Consider the following 17,102-nt stretch of genomic DNA (forward strand, 5'->3'; position numbering starts at 1 on the left):
GACGAACGTTATAATCGTGATTATAATAAGGTGAAGGTTATTGCTTTTTCTCAGCAATCTTTAACCATAATGTAGTTGGATGTTTGGATATCACTGGAAACGGTATGGCTTTTAAATACATAATATGCATATTTAAAATATGAAAACCAATATATGCAAAAATATATATTTTTTCATTTTGATGATAGTTGGAGTTAATATTATCAATTAAAAACGTTAATTTTTTATGCTTTGATATATTGATCGAATTTTCCGTAAATCAATATGATTTATTGGAATAGCTACATAGCTACTTCAATAATAATTATTATATGTATGGTTCTCGTAATTTTATATTTTACTATTACAATTGATAATCCATTAATATAGCAATAGATATGTTACGGTAAATATGATAAATCAGTTCATATGCATAATCACCAAGCATTTTTTTAATTTGTCTAAATTTATCACTTTTACCGGTGATTATGCATAGTACCCAAGCGTCGTTGGTAAATTTGATAAAGTTCTCTAAATTAATCACTTTTACAGGCTATTATGCATAGCACTCATAAGCGTCCTTGGTAAATTTAGTACATACTTAAAAAAGTTACCTTTTTTACCGACGATTATACATAGTAACTAAATTATGGATTAGTATTTTGAATGCTTATTGTGTAGAACGCATTTGTGGATGTAGTATAACACCTTATTCAAAACAATTGGACCTGTTCAGATTATCGAACAATCCAGATTATCAGAGTTCGCGTTGTTTTTTTTATTTATTTTTTTTTACATTAATGACAAGGGATCCTACGTGTATGCCGGGACTGAACAAATTTATCACCCGACACGCACGGGGTATGTGAAAATTTCGACCATGTATTTTTTGACAACATGCCCAACAAAGGCCACATAAAAAAATTTAAACACTTCCGTGTTTTTCGTTGTTTTTTTTTTTATTTTTTCATTAACGATGATGCAAGAAGTGTTCCTTCGCACATGCGTGCAATTCCCTAGAAATGCTTTCTTTGGCAGCCATGATGCAAATGTGTATTCAACGTATTTAATATACGTAATATACAACGGACCTAATATTCAGCAGCTCGGTTCGCTCATGGGCCCCCTCATATACTGCATCTGGGCTTCTAAGCTGGAATCTTTGGCCTGTCCCCAGGGATAGGATTTTTTACGGGCCTCTCTATAAAGTTTCTTGGTTAATTTTACCTCCTTAGTCAATTTAACTCTTTGGGTAAAAAGAATAATGAGATATTCTTTCTAGGCTAGGGAGGTTATACGTCCCGGTTTAAAGGAGGAGTCCCGGTTTTTGACTAATAAATGCACTGTCCCAAAAAATGCTTTCGGGAAGTCTGTTTGCCTAGAAAAATGCTTTCGAGATAGCAGTGTTTGTCCCGGTTTTTTTCTCCTATAATTATCGAGGAATAATCTATTGCAATCGAGGGTTTGATAAAATCGAATGATTTAAAAAAAATGAGATGGTGGCGACTAGAGGAGGGGACGGTATGTGCATTCCCGTACCGATTATTTTGCACCAAATGCACATAAATATTGGTTGAACGCTGAGACCTCTGTGGCTACCTACCAGATAAAAACAAAACTGTCTGTTATAAGTCTTAAAATAAAATGGGTACCGGTTTTAAACCAATGTGCAGCATGAAAATGTGCACATATGGCATGATGCAATATATCAGCAATATATGGCATGAAACCATACATATATTTTTAGGCCGCAAACAAGTGCAAATTTTACGCGCTAAAATATTTTTACTATGTGTTTATGTTTACTGTACAAATACAAATACAAATACAACGCCACAACAGGCAAATTGCCCAACGAGGTGGCTGACTTAAAAGAGGTGGATAATTCCCCGTCAGTACTCATGGGAGCAAAAGCATCAGTATGGAATGTATTTTGCTTTAAACTTAAAACTATAGTGACCAATATTACGGCACATATAATTTATACCAGTACACTGCATTAAAATAAAGAAAATTGCGTTCCATACAATACGTTGTTCATTTTCATGTTGCCCTGCTTTTCGAAACAGTCATTTTATTTTGAGAATCATAACAAATAATTCTGTTTTTATTCAACAGGTGACAGCAAAAGTCCTAATTTAAAATGGTTTCTCGTATTTATTACAGCAAAGTATAAATATCAAATAAAATTAGTCAGAAGGTCACATGAAATTTTTCCTTCTCCTATTTTTGTTTTCGCTCCAGCTCGCAAATTATTTCTCCCACTCATGCTAGTTCACGAAAACATTCATTCAACTTCAGCGGTCTGAAATGAAGAAAAAGTTTGAAGAACACGGAACTATAAAATGACCCAGGCTTTTAATGGCAATAGGCAATTTTTTGCCATTACCTCGCAATTCGACATTTTATTTGCTCTGTAAAAAAATATTCAAGATGTCCCAGAATTTTTTTCAGTGAATTTGCGTTGTGTCCCGTTTTTTATCGGGATTTGTTCCAGTTTCTCAGTCGCATGATCTAGCCATCCTATCTGTGCCGGTCCCATACCGTGAATCGGTTATGATTCTAAAAGCGAGGTGAATTAAAACTTGATGACTTCTTTTCCGACGCCAACTGCTCGGAAAATTGTAATTAGCGGTGTGACTAATTTTAGGTTTTTAATTGGTAACAACATTCCCTTGATGCACTAGTCAACGTCTATTCGCGGCTCCATACAGTAGTCTAGCAAAGCACCGAACCGGCACATAATGGTTGGCGAAGATGCCGCTGATAATGGTTGACGACAACTCTAGGAGCCATGACGCACACTTCGAACCACTTCACTAAGCAATATAAACTCACAAGCGGCAGGTGTGTTGTATCTTCGGCTGGACTTGATCAGGATTTAGAGATGAGCAGGATTTCCCAAACCGTAGTCTCGAGCCCATGACCTTGACATTTATACTTCATTGCAATCATTTTAAAGGCGGTGGACATTCACCTGAAAAATTTGAAGCAAACAGTATTCGACAGAATAATTTGAAGCGCTGGATAACGATAATCTCAAGTAATGAGCCTTAAGCTTTATTGTGTTGACACAGCAAAAACCTTCTATTGATTTATAACTGCTTTCGTTGGATGCGTCAAAGTACAGGAAATGTACGGGTACAAATCTACGATGGCGTACGAGCCTACTTCGACGTGATTATGGGAAATCGAACAGCTACTGAGAGAGAGAGAGAGTGATAAGATGATTTTCTTCACGAGCACTCCGCGTGACGGAAAAGAAAAAGGCTTATTAGGCGTTTAAAGTTACATAATCACACGCACGTAGGATAACCCACGTGTTACGGAGTTATTTATTTATAACTACCATAGTTGTGTAAACACAGCAGACATGAAGCAGACACCGAATCCTACGGAAATGTGAATCCAAGGAATTAACTGAAACATTTCAAGTTAAATTTATCGCGAGGATTATGTTTGTCCCATTGAGAGATAAAACTGATTATTATTACAGCCACTCCCCGACTTACGGATTTTCCAAAATAGGAACCGAAAGATTTGGCACTCCCGGGGATTTTATAGATTGAGTTTGGTGGTATTAGAGAAAAAAATTTGACCAGAGATATGCCGTACTGCTTTCTGTTTCTCTTCTTAACTTAGCGAATTGGTGTTATTTTCGGCATTTGGATTATGATCGGAACGGATCCAATTCGTAAGTCGAAGAGTGTTTGTTGTATTATATGTAGGTAGAAGACATCCTTCAACCAGTTGCACTCGGTGCTCACACGAGGAACAATTTAGTACCACTGCTTCAACACAGAGTAGGGTCAATGTCAGGCGTAATGTAAGTCGTTATCGAGGCCAGATATCAGCTCAGTTCATTAGCCAGGTCAATGAATCGTCCAGTCGGACAATCGCAACACAAACGTAACTTTATGGTTCTTAGTGACTCAAACATTGCTCAGTACACGTCACTGAGTTCGTCTTGCCCGGGCCAAAGAAAACATCGAATGCATCAGAACCGGACAAATATGTTGCCTGACATGCTCGTTACAGGACATTTTTTCGACCACATGCCCGACGTGGGCATATAAAAATTTTTTTTTAACACTTTCGTCTTTTTTGAATTTTTCATCTATGATGATGCAAATGTTTATACACACACATCCGCGAAAATTTTTTCACAGTAATCCTTTCTTTCGCAGCCATGATGCAAATGCGTAGTCAACGTATTTTGATCTATTCCCACAAGTTGTAATATTTCACATCCAGGTTCGATCGTGGGCGCTCATATACTGCAACTGGGCTATTCTGGAAAACAGAAAACCTCACTTCCAGCGAAATAGTATATCCCAATGTTATTCGTGGAATACGGGAAAAGACTTCTTAGTTTGCGTAAAAACGCAAAAATATACTTTCCCCCAAAAAAATATCTATATTTTATATATATATATATATATATATATATATATATATATATATGACTCCCTCTTTTGAGGTAACGGAAGTAAGGTGCTTTGCATCAGTCCGGGGTTGTGAGCGGTTCTATATACCCATCTATATATATATGATCCTATTATATACATTACATAAAGTATCTGAGAGGAATAAAAAATCTGCGATTGATTCTAACTAGACAATTATAGAAAATATATATATATATATGCATTTCTCTTCTACAATATTCCAAAAAATATGGAACATTTGCTGTCACCTATGAAATAAAAACTAAACTATCTGCTATAATATTGAAAAATAAAATAAGTTGTTGGTTTCAAATCGGTATGCAGCATAAAAACGAATAAAATATGTTGCGATATTATATATAACTAGCTATAATGCCCTGCACTGCCTTACTTTTCTTCAATGAGGCTTTTTGGATCACGTGGCATCTCCCTCTTTCTTTGAGGGGCATACAAACCGTGTCTAAGTTAACCAATATGGCGGCTTCCTGCACGACTCATGAAAGAAACAAATCTAGATTTAAAGTAACGTATAAATGAATATACAGGGTGTTTCAAAAAGAATCATCCGATTAAAAAAAAAATCATAACTATTCAGCTTTTAATCCGTTTCGATCGAATAACATACAGATAGAAAGAGGGGAAATCTCGAGTTTCCCGCAGTTGCCGACAGGTAGCGCTAACGCTCTTCCTTCTGCCGCCAATGCAGTGTTTATCAAGATTGGCTTTTCGCACAGTTAGAAACCGATTCGGATGACTTCGTTTTCCAGCAGGACGGAGCACCACCACACTGGAGCTTGGACGTTCGAACAATCGCATTCCTAAACGATGGATCGGCGGTACCGGACCGTGATATTATATATAATTTGTTTTTTGCTGCATACTGGTATAAATTTGAGTGCCAAAATACCGGTTAATAGGTTTTTACTTGCCGCAAGATTATTTTTGTAAACACCAAAAAAATAGTAACCGGTATTTAAGTGCATAAAATCTGTACCGGTACACAGAATAAAAATAGGTGAAAATTATACTTGTACACCACACGTTATTCATTTTCATTCTGCACATCGTTTTAAAACCAGCAATCGTTTTATTTTGATAATTCCAGCAGATAGTTTTGATTTTATTCAATAGGTGACAGCAGGGGCCTTAGCCTATTGAACGTCTGCCACGAAACTGGGTTGGAGAGAGATCTCGGCAACGGGATAAGTCCAGTGGCAAAGTTCTGGCGTTCATTCGGGGGTCTTAGCTTAAAGCGTTTCTCGTATTTATAATAGCAAAGTATAAACTCTTCGCTTCGGAGGGAGGTACTCATACTGCGTACCTCATTTTTAACAGTTTTAAATTGTTTTTAAATGTTTTAATTGTTCTTTATTCTTCTTAAGTTAAGACCTTACACATGACTGTACCTAATTCAAATAGTAAAGAGATCGACCCAAATTAAGTATTCAATTTTTTTTCAAGGTCATTTCGACGTATAATAAACACGAATCAATGAAAAAAATTATTTTAATAGTCTGTTTTGGCTCAGGTGTGAAGAAGATAAAAATATGAAATACAGTATAATAAGTCGAAAGGTTAAGAAATTTCCCTTAAATAGCTTTCTATTTTTCCACCGGTTCGCAAATTATTTCTCCCATTTATGCAGGAATCGCAAAAATTTTCACTTAATTTCAGCGGTCTATATTGATAAAAAGTTTGAAAAGTTTTTGCCAAATCGTACAAGCAAGGTTCAGGTTTTTAGTGCCAATAAGTAATTTTAGCCATTGCCTTACAACTCGAGACTATAATGCCCTCTAATTTTATTTATTTTTTTTCGAATCAGTGTTTATCTGTGAATTTGCGTTATGTCCCAGTTTTTATACCACTTTGTCCCGTATTCTCAGTCACGTGATCTGGTCACCTTATCCTTGAAATGCTCCTGCCAAAGTCCGGTCCCGAACCTTAAATTGTCCGTGATTCTATAAGCGAGGTGAATTATAACTTAGTGACTTCTTTTCCAACCCCAATAGTGCGGAAAATTTCTTCAGCATGAGCGGAACCGAGACGCACTCTCACCTTCATGCTGCTATTCCTTATTTTGCATCGTCTGTTAGGTTTGATTATCTGCTTGTGTGTGTGTGTGTGTGTGTGTGTGTGTGTGTGTGTGCGTGCGTGCGTGCGTGCGTGCGATTCCCTTCCCTCGCGGAAGCGCTTGTGCCAGTCCTCCACACGAGTCAATGGCAGTGCATGTCCACCGTACACCGCCTTCGTTCGCCAATGCATGAATTCGCGAACTAAAACTCTTTCTGCCACTAAAAAACAAATAACACCACGTTGCTCATCTTTACTCGCGAACATTGCGCAGACACAGAAGAAAAAACAACAAATTGCCTGTTGGACGATACTGTCAACCGACCACGTAATTCATATCACGTGATTTCACGCGACTACATAAAGCAAGTCCATTCCGCAAAAGAGATTGCCTTTTTTACCCTCCCGCTCTACCTTTTAACAAAGTTTAGTCACATTCAAATAAAAGTAAACCAAATTATAACAACTTTTAGGTTTTCATTCGATCCACCCTTATAGGTCTCAGTTGACTAATGCTTGGTTCGGGGAGCAGCATTCTTCGATAGGGCCATCTTAACAAGTTCGAAAATTCTGTGCCCAACCGTACCTTGATAAACCAACCAATAGATTATACCTCCGTTTTTTTACATCGTTTGTCCTATTGCATTCACGATCTAAAAGAGCCTAATAATGACTTATTTTTTTCCTTCTACGTGTGCTTGTGGCGGGGAGTTAATGAGTACAAGGAAATTGTTACAAAGGTAATAGTCATTTTTCGACCCACGAACAACAAATAATAGGAAAATTTCGCATTGGTAATTTTCTGACATTGTGCTTTTGACATGGCTAACATAGTAGATATGAGTGGTTTATGCATCCATGTAATTTGCGCGCATAGAAGGTAAGAAAATGTTCCTAAAATGGCCAACATTAATCTGCTAAATTCTCTATTATACATCTATTGAACTTGTGAAACGAATCGCCAAATCCTTTTACATATTTCCGAACAAATCTCTACGCTCGAGGTTTTCGAATTTTTTGCTGTAGCGCTATTCTGTAAGCTCCCAAAATTTTCGTGCTCCTCCCATAATACCACTTTTTTTACATCAAAGTAGTGTTAAATAATAATATTATTTATTAGTTCCGAAAATTCTCTCGCTCAGTCTCGTAAAATTTCTAAAATATCTCTTGCCCTTCCGAGGAGGCGCTCTCCATTTTTTTGTACCTGTAATTTTTACCTTTTAATGTTACCTTTGTATAATGTTACCTTTTTTTGTACCAAAGGAGTAATTTGTAACTGTTTCAATGTTTTGTAATATACTAGTAAACACTAGATACTAGTAACACTGACCCTTCAAGTCTCAATTAATCTAAAATTATCACACACAAAAAAAAACAATTTGGTATATGTTTGGTATTTGGTTTTATTATGTACCTCTATGAATAATTTATGGACCAATGAAAATTGCTTAGCTCAGGGCACGTTCCCTATTTGTCCTTATGAAAAAAAGGAGCAATAAAGCTTCATCGTGAGACATAAATACAATATTTTCAAATTTACAAATCGGTATATCTTAATATCAATTGAAATTACATTAATTAACTTCACAATCACACACACACTGTCACGTCTACAAATTGTAAATTCATTCAATATTCAGAACTATTATTAACAATTATCCATCAAAGGCCCCCATAAGACCAGAACCACTTTTATACAGCATTGAAAAGAAAAATAATAACTTTTTGTCATAACGGGAGGTTTAATTTCGACACACACAGGACGTTATTATCATCATTACAAAACGTTATTGTTAAATATTGTACATTGTTAAACGTTTTATTTAAGAAGAAAAAACCCTTATTTTTTATCTTTATTGTTTCTTTTTCCCATAGAAAAATAATAATGTTATCCAGGGTCACCACACAGTGTTGGCTTCGAAGCGTATCATTGAAAAGAAAAAAAAAATAATAATAACAACAATCTCTCTACTAGTTTATTTGTTTATTATTAACAATAGTTATGCTTTGATGATTTAGTGGAACACTTGCTCTATGCATCGTTGAATTCACGATATTCACGAAAATATTCGCGCACAGTCGGTTTTTTTTTTCTGCGATGACTGCATCTTTCTCATTTTTTGCTTATTCTTCTTCAAAATCACGTGTTTCTTAATATACGCTCGTCAGTCCCGTTATTACGCTCGTGCTCATCAGTAGCATGTCGTCGGTTGATTCTCAGATACCGTTCGTTAAAGACAGTTACGATTTCACGACACAGTTCTTGAATGGAATTAACATGAATCTCCACATTGTTCCGACAAACTGTTGTTCGTATCATGCCGACAACGAGTAAGTGCGGTTGTTGTTTTTTTTTTTTTTCCATGTTAAAATGTCAGTTTTTGTATCAGATTTAGTAGGTCACGGTCTTCTACATAGACGAGAAAATTTGTTGCAATTCAGTCAAAATCTTGGTGAACTTCTTAACAAAATCATCGAAGTTATTGGATACGGTATCTATTAATTTCAACGAATCCAAGAAAACTGCAGTGATTTTTTTTACTGAGAAATTTAGGGGTTTTAAATGCGATGTTCATATAATTTGAGCTACTGATATATATTAATTAATATTTCTGTGTCTCCCATAGGCGCACTCGCTCGTTAAATGCACCTAGTCCTATATGCCAGTTTGGACCTTGTGGTCGAATCATGAAGAACACAGCTATGGTAATGTAAGTTGTTTTCTGGATACTCTCTTTCATTATTCTTTCTTATTTTTTATTAAGATATTATTAGTATTGATTTAAAACTGGAAAATCAATCAAATTGTTTTTATTTTAACAATTATTATATATTTCCAGTTTTCATTTTTCGATTTGCAAGCACTGAAATTTCCAGAAAAGAAAAATGATATATGATTGATGATATCGCCGCTGTGGTGGTAGAGTGGTTATAGTGCCGGACTCGTGATGCGAGAATCCGGGTTCGAACCCCACAGTGGTGGTCGGCTGAAGTTGGTTTTCTGTGGTTCCCAACTTCAAGGCGCAAATGCGAGCCGATCTCCCCGTTAAAAAGTCTCGCCACAGAGAGCAACAGTCCTACAACGGTAAATCATTCAACCATAACACTTCACTCATAGTTAGTAAAACTGGGGGCAGATGACAGCACTACACATAACAAGCATTACACAGAAACAAACTTTACGTCAGGTTGCACTACACGTACACGTACATTCCCGCATGTACCGATTCGTTGGGGGGTTCCGCGGGGGGGGGGGGTGCATGTGTGGTGTAGCAGTAGTAGGTAGGGGCTCGGGGATCCATGATGTTCTTAAGTCAGCCACCTCGTTGGGCAATTTGCCTGTTGTGGCGTTGTATTTGTATTTATTTGTTTGTATTCATAATTTATATGATTTACATAGATTGGAATAGTTCAAAGATGCCGTTTATTGTTTGCCAACTTACTTTCTTATCATTGTTTAAGAATGCACTGCAATGTGTCTCCCCATATACATGGTATTTCCCTCCAAAATGCAAGGGTGAAAAAATCGTTCCTGTTTGACGTGTCAAGAAATAGGAGGCATGTGGACCTTTGAGTCATTCTATTGGTAATTATAGAAACTTCATGAACATCTCGCAAGTAAAAATCGAATGCTTGGAAGTTGCTTGAAAGCATCAATCGAAACGAGCTCAAAATATAAAATGCCTTTACTTGAAAAATATGTTGTTTGAGAGCGACACTGCCAAAAAAGGGTTAGAATGAATGGCAAAAAAAACTATGAAACTATGCAAAAAAACCTACTGTGTAAGCCTCAGAAAGAATATTTAATGTCATCCGAGATTCTTTATGTTGTTCTGGACAAGGGTCAGCAATAAAATGAATTCTGCTGAGTATTTCAACATGCTTAATGGCCATCTTCATCCGTCAATGGGTAATTTTCCACTCTGAAGACGATGGCAAGAATGCATCGTCCAGAATTATGATGCCATATTGAATTTCTTTTAAAATTTGTGGAAGTGATTGAAAGATCATTGGTCATCATTTGTACGATTGGATTATGTTGTACTTACTCTACGTACTGTACAACATAGTCATGATACTGTAGCCCAGGGGTGCACGCAACTTCCGGCCCGAGGGACCAAATGCGGCTAGAAGAAAAGTATCAATACACACACAGCACCATTTGATAACCCAGACTAACCATATTTCTTTTATAAGAATGCGGAATATCGCAAAAAAGGTTATCTAGAGAAGTAAAATTGCCTGATATACAGTCAAAATACTTGTCAAAGGCAAGTAAAGTTGCCAGTTTCTACTAAAAAATTTGTCAAAGGCGAATAAAGTTGCTAATAACAGCCAAAAACAATGTCGCAAGCAAGTTGCTAATAATAGCCAACAAATTTTTCAAATGTAAGTGATGTTTCTATTTACAGCCAAAAAATTCTCGAAGGCAAGTAAAATTTCCAACTATCGCTGAAATTCAGAAAAATCACTAATCGCGGAAAATGATGCATATAAAGTTACGTTTGACAAATATGTAAGATAAATGTAACTACTTGACTATAATTAGTTATAATAGTCATAATTATAATAATATAATTTGTAAGTCCTGGAAATAATCTTATTTCTTAATTTCATAAGTTCTATTAAGCCTTGTTGAAAAGAGGGGAAAAACTGCACACAAGTAATAATAAAGTTGGAGCAGCTAAAATTACGGGAATATCCCGTAAAATGCGTGTCATATGGCCAATCTTAACGTTCTGGCCCGCGAGCGGCAGAAAATATCTCGTATCTGACCCGTGGACCGAAAAGGTTGTGCACCCCCAACTATAGATGTTCGTATAGACTTTAGTAAAATTTAAAAATATATTTGGCGTGGCGTTAATTCTATGAAGTCACAAATAATGTGTCAAAACTCATTTTTAGTCAGATATGCATTAATGTTTCACCAAGATCCTTGGTAAATCCACAAAACTGAGGGAATGTTGCCTATAGGCTCTTGATTAGATTTAGGACAACACTTGGTGAGTGAAAAACCGAATGTGCAAATTGACCCGTGCTTTTTCAACCACTTTCATATAGTTTATGAGAAATATATTGCGCCACCGTCATCTTGAACATGCAATCGTCAGTCTGGAATATTTCATCTTAATTCTGCGACATTTCATCTTAATTCTGCAACATTACATCTTACTTCTGCAGCATTTCATCTTAATTCTGCAACATTTAATCTTAATTCTGGAATATTTCATCTTAATTCTGCAACATTTAATCTTAATTCTGCAACATTTAATCTTAATTCTGCAACATTTAATCTTAATTCTGGAATATTTCATCTTAATTCTGCAGCATGCAGTCGTCAATCTGTAACATTTACATGTCTTTCTGAGACATGCGTCGTCAATCTGAAACATGCGTCGTCAATCTGAAACATGCGTCGTCAATCTGGAACATCTCATCGTTAATCTGGAACATCTCATCGTTAATCTGGAACATCTCATCGTCATTATGGGAAATTTCACCGTCATTCTAGAGCAGGGGTTCTTAAGCATTTTTCCATCCCGCAACCCCACCCCACCTTGAATAATTTGTTTTCTATCCGTTATTGTTTTTTCTGTCATTTACACTAATTATCTATGTTAATAGATATTTATTTTATGCTCTATTTTAATTATTTTTTTTCGGCTATTGATCACATTTAATTTTGACTTTTTTTTAATAAATTCAAGAACTGAACTAAATAAAGTTACTGTTTTTTTTTTAATTTTCGAAGTTCGGGGAAAAGTATGTTTCAATGAATATATGTTACTTCGCATATTGATTCCTGCCGGTACAATAATATACAGGGTGGTCCTGTAAGTCCTAACTCGGCTTTTATCTCATCGAACGTTTGTCATAGAGAAATGGTTCTAGTTTAAAAAATTCTGAAAATGTGTTAAAAAATCACCCTGTACCAGTTTTGAGAGTGGTTTTTTTGGACGTCCTAAAAAAAACCCAATTAGAAAGTTGTTGTTTTGTCTCTTCCGAGGCAAACCAAAAAAAAATTCACATTTCCAAGTGATATATTTGAATTCAAAAATCAAAGTTGGGAAAGAACAGCGTGAACTAACGGACAATGCGATGCTCCTTTCCCTTATTTATGCTGTTCTTTCCCAACTTTTGGATTCAAATGTCTCAAGGAATATTGCACTTAAAAAGTTTTTTATTTTGCCTCAGAAGAGACAGGGCAACTTCGTGGTTTTTTTAGGGTAGGGCTTCCATATGAAAATTCAGATTTTTTATTTTGTGACACACTTTATTTTCACTCTTAAAACTGGTACAGGGGGATTTTTTAACAAATTTTGAGAATTTTTAAAATTGAAATAATTTTTCTACGATTAACGGTTGATGAGATAAAGGCCGAGTTAGGACTTACAGGACACTGTATAAGTGTCTGAGTGGCATATGTTGTTTGGCACTTGATTAAATTTTCTGACGTTTTTCCAGAGTCATACTCACGACAGTATCAAATCAAAGCGCATCATGCTAATAACACCAGATACAATTATGTAAATAAGCCGCAAAACATTTTAGGTATTAATGCTGTTTTTTCCCAATCGAAATGGAAAACAAGTACAAACGCTAATCTTTTACCGTAAACTTTTTTACCGTAAAATGTCAAAATGTCTGTATAATTTCATGTACTTTTTAGAATCGAAAAATACAATTTTTATCATAATTTCAATTTTCATTAATAATCTCTCAGTCAACATGTGTTGCAATTTTTTTTTCTATCTCACCTTCAAAAATATTCTCCCCCGGTAAAGAACCTCTGCCCCTGTCCTACTTTTTTTTTTACCCCGGCGGTGACCTATCGGTTAGAAATCCTTCGGGATATGGACTGCGTCGTCGTTTCGGTTAGTAAGTAAGGTTAAGGACCACTGTTCTAGAGCATACCATCGTCTTCAGGGAAGAAAAATTTCCACATTGAAGACTAAAGATTCTTATATTATCTATTTCCCGACATGCCCGGGGCATGTAAAAATTTCAGCCGGGCGTGTATTTTTTCGACCACATGCCCGACGCGGGAATACAAACAAAATTTAAACACTTCCGTTTCTTTCTCTGGTAGCTGTGATGCAAATATGTAGTTCGGGCATCTGTTATTTTAATTTACATGCCCAGTCGGGCATGCAAATTTTTTTGGAGATTCATCCACCCCTCTCATCACCCACGCTAAAATAATCAGCAGATTTCATTTTGTCGTTGTTCTTATTCGACAACAACAGAAGCAATTCCAGATCCCAACACTTCTCCCATGGTTTGCACTTTAGGTTTTCAATTTTTATTTGGCCAGGTAGGTAGTGCATATGTGTTTGTAGAGTATAACTGTATTAAATCGAGTCCTGAAAATCAGTGTAAAACATATTTTCATGCTATAACCATCACTCACGAACTGTGTGATAATATTCAGATCACACCTGATGATTAATTATCACTCCTTTTTTTTCCTTATTATTCAGGACCATACAGGATCCTGCAAGTCAGAGACTGACTTGGCACAAACCTCCTCTTACAGTATTAGTCATTAAGAAACTTCATGACTTGGCAGTCATTCAACCTTTCATTGATCTCGTCAAATGGTTGATATTCGTAAGTACTGGTTATTATTACTTAATTATTTTTATACTCGGTATTCAAAACGATTACTGCCATGTTTTATAATTCATCATAAATAGTATGCCATATTTTATATGCATTACATACTTTTAATACTTAATTAAAAAGAAAAAACACTCGTCTTAATATATTTTTATTTGGGATTGACATAATACAAATTCATTAAAAAATATATTAATATTAGCCATTGATATTTCTGGGAACTTATCGTGGTTTACAATTATCTTGTAACGAGATGCAAACCTCATTACGCGCTTGTATGTACCACTACCCCTTTTATTCAATAACTTCTAGATATTGAATGCACATGTAAATATCAGTCTCCATGGTGGCGGTGTGATCAACAAAACTTACTGAAAATACAAAGCACAACGCAATGCACGCATTAATCTTTTGTATATGGATTCAAAGCGGGAACATTATCGAATGACACATATGTCAATAATATGTCACGTGGAGAAATCCTTTTTACCTCTTATTCATTATTCGGACAGTTTTTGCGACACCACTTCCATTTTAATCACGGGGGGGGGGGGCGTGTAGGTTTCATGATTTTGATAATCCAAATCTTTTGGAGTAGATTTCTGGGATTCAAGTCCTTGAATAGGGAGATAGTATGTGCCCACTGCTCGACTGCTATAATCCGTTCCAAAAGGTTAAGAACAAAAGAAATATGGCATACACAAACAGAAATATTCACAGCAAATATACTTTTAATATTTTTGCTGATAAGGTACTTTAATACCACGTCTATAATTCACATGAAAATTCATAAGTAATAATGCAACCACGATTTTCGATGAAAAATAAAAAAATTAAACATTCAACTCTGTCTTAAAAGTTTGAGCACAACACAAAGAAATCTTATTAGAATACATGAATTCACAGAATTAAGCGTTCGAAATGTCTTTCTGTCCATGAATCACTTTGGAAAAACGTGTTTCCATTGACAGAAATAAGTAAAATTGAAGTAGTAAAGAGAGAAGTAAAAGACTGGAAACATGCAATGCTGAAACTCCCACTCGGATCTCTACGCATTTGATCATTTTCGTCACACCACGGTCATTTTCTGCACACGAGGGCTAATTAGACCGGGGCCTACAATTTATTGCCGATCCGGATCGGCAGCCTTTTTTATACTCACCGAGAGGTTGGTGCGCTAACCCCTCGATGTGGGACTCCCTGCGGTACAAATACAAATACAACGCCACAACAGACAAAATGCCCAACGAGGTGGCTGATAAAAAGATGTCCATAAAAATATGGTTGTCATATATTTCAAAAATACAGCAACCCAATTAAAATGCAATTAACAAAAATTGTAATCAATATATACACATGATAAAATATTATACAACGCCCATAAAGAATACTTGTGGTTGTCTTATTCTAAGAATGGATAGCTTCTCAATTTACCCCAACATGTTTATCGTATTTCTTTTTAAACGTGTCAATTGTGTTACAATTTACTACCTCCGGGAGTAAGCCATTCCATTTATTAACAACCCTATTAGAGAAAAATTCCCTGCGACACCATAGCCTTGCATTGTCCCTCACCAATCGATACTGGTGTCCCCTTGTAAAAGCAGTCGATTGGCGGTGTACTAAAAGTTCATGGTCCATCCTATCCATCCCATTGAAAATTTTGAACACTTCGATCATATCTCCTCGACACCTGCGTTCATCCAATGTAAACATATTCAAAAAATGAAGTCTCTCTTCATAACTCAAGCCCTGTGTGCCAATTAGGACACGCGTAGCTCTTCTCTGCACCCCTTCAACCAAGTCTATGTCCCTCTGTAGGTATGGTAGCAATCTTTTTCTGTGGCCATGTCACTATTTCTGTTGTACCCCTGTGTCAGGAATGTTTTCTCACAAGGAGACGAACCAGGTATCGAACTCGCAACATCTCTAAACATCCTTTGGTACTTTGGGCGAGTATGTTATACCACCTGGGCTACTGCGCCCTCCAATACCTAGGATTCTTGGTTATTCTCCGGGTCTTGTCTTCCCTAAAAAATCGACAGACTGGTCTGACCAAGTCAAACAAAATCCTCTCCAACATCAGTAATTTGCCAGCCTTTCATTGGCTGAAGTCAGTCCTTGGCTCTTCCGTATAGTCATTAGTCATGCCAGTAAGTGTTCCGGTCATCATGGCCATCTAAAATAACTTTTTCTCTTCAATGAATATTGCTTTCAGCCATCTGTCTCCATAAAACAACCTTTCTTTTTCAACTCCAATCTCATCCCTTGTGACGTAATTTATTCATGGTAAACACATTTCTTTTTCAGTTTAATGTAGTTGCAGTCCCCTATGCATCTACGTGCTGTATCTTTTGGAATATTTAGCCGCGGATTATGTTTCATATTGTTAACATTGCCGGTAAACATGTTTTGAGTTGACATAATTTTCTGGACCAGTCTGTCTGTTCAAATGCGATTTACATGTGACCTTCCAGATCTCGAATTGTCATCAAAAACTTTCTATTTGACAAGAACTTGATATATAAAACAATTTGATCGGTTAGGAACATTAGAAATTTGTCCAACAGTCTTACCTTTCAATTTGCACTCGAAGATTCTAGAAATCGGCTTCCTCGTCATGAATGGTTCCTTTTGTCGTGAGAAGGTTATTCAAAGCCATTGTAAACATCAAATTATTAGTATATTGGGTATTTCGGAAAAAAGTGGCAAAATTCTAAAGTGTTGCAAAAGGGCTCAAAGAAATGTGTGTCCGGAAATGCGTTTAAGCATTACTTTAACGCACACCAACTCTAGTCATACGACAATTTCCAAACAGTGAAGTTGGACGAGAATGAAGGTGCTATCTATCGGTGGTCACCCCAGGATCAGTAGGTAAAGAAATTGTTTCTCATGTTCTTCACCCGGATTCGAACCCATGAACCTTCACGGTAACCTGCACAGCGGAAGACGAACGTCTTACCACTGCGCCACTCGGACGCTGCG

At 36.3% G+C, this 17,102-nt stretch overlaps 1 protein-coding gene across 18 annotated transcripts in view; it reads left to right on the forward strand.

Annotated features, from left to right (window-relative positions):
• The window catches only part of LOC149088912 (NAD kinase-like), an 85,387-nt gene that overhangs the window by 55,800 nt on the left and 12,485 nt on the right, over positions 1-17,102 (forward strand). For 14 of the 18 annotated variants that reach the window (XM_089250628.1, XM_089250608.1, XM_089250599.1 and 11 more), the window contains 2 exons: positions 9,125-9,208; positions 13,979-14,108. In XM_089250628.1, coding sequence (XP_089106754.1) covers positions 9,125-9,208; positions 13,979-14,108 — 214 coding nt within the window. Of the gene's footprint in view, positions 1-48; positions 103-7,309; positions 7,378-8,651; positions 8,829-9,124; positions 9,209-13,978; positions 14,109-17,102 lie in introns of those variants that run through there. The other 4 variants (XM_089250657.1, XM_089250649.1, XM_089250635.1 and 1 more) reach the window with 4 other exon arrangements.

This window comes from Pholcus phalangioides, unplaced genomic scaffold (assembly GCF_987345545.1).
Source record: "Pholcus phalangioides strain wild (caught in Gottingen) unplaced genomic scaffold, Ppha-v1.0 ptg000003l_1, whole genome shotgun sequence".
Lineage (NCBI taxonomy): Eukaryota > Metazoa > Arthropoda > Arachnida > Araneae > Pholcidae > Pholcus > Pholcus phalangioides.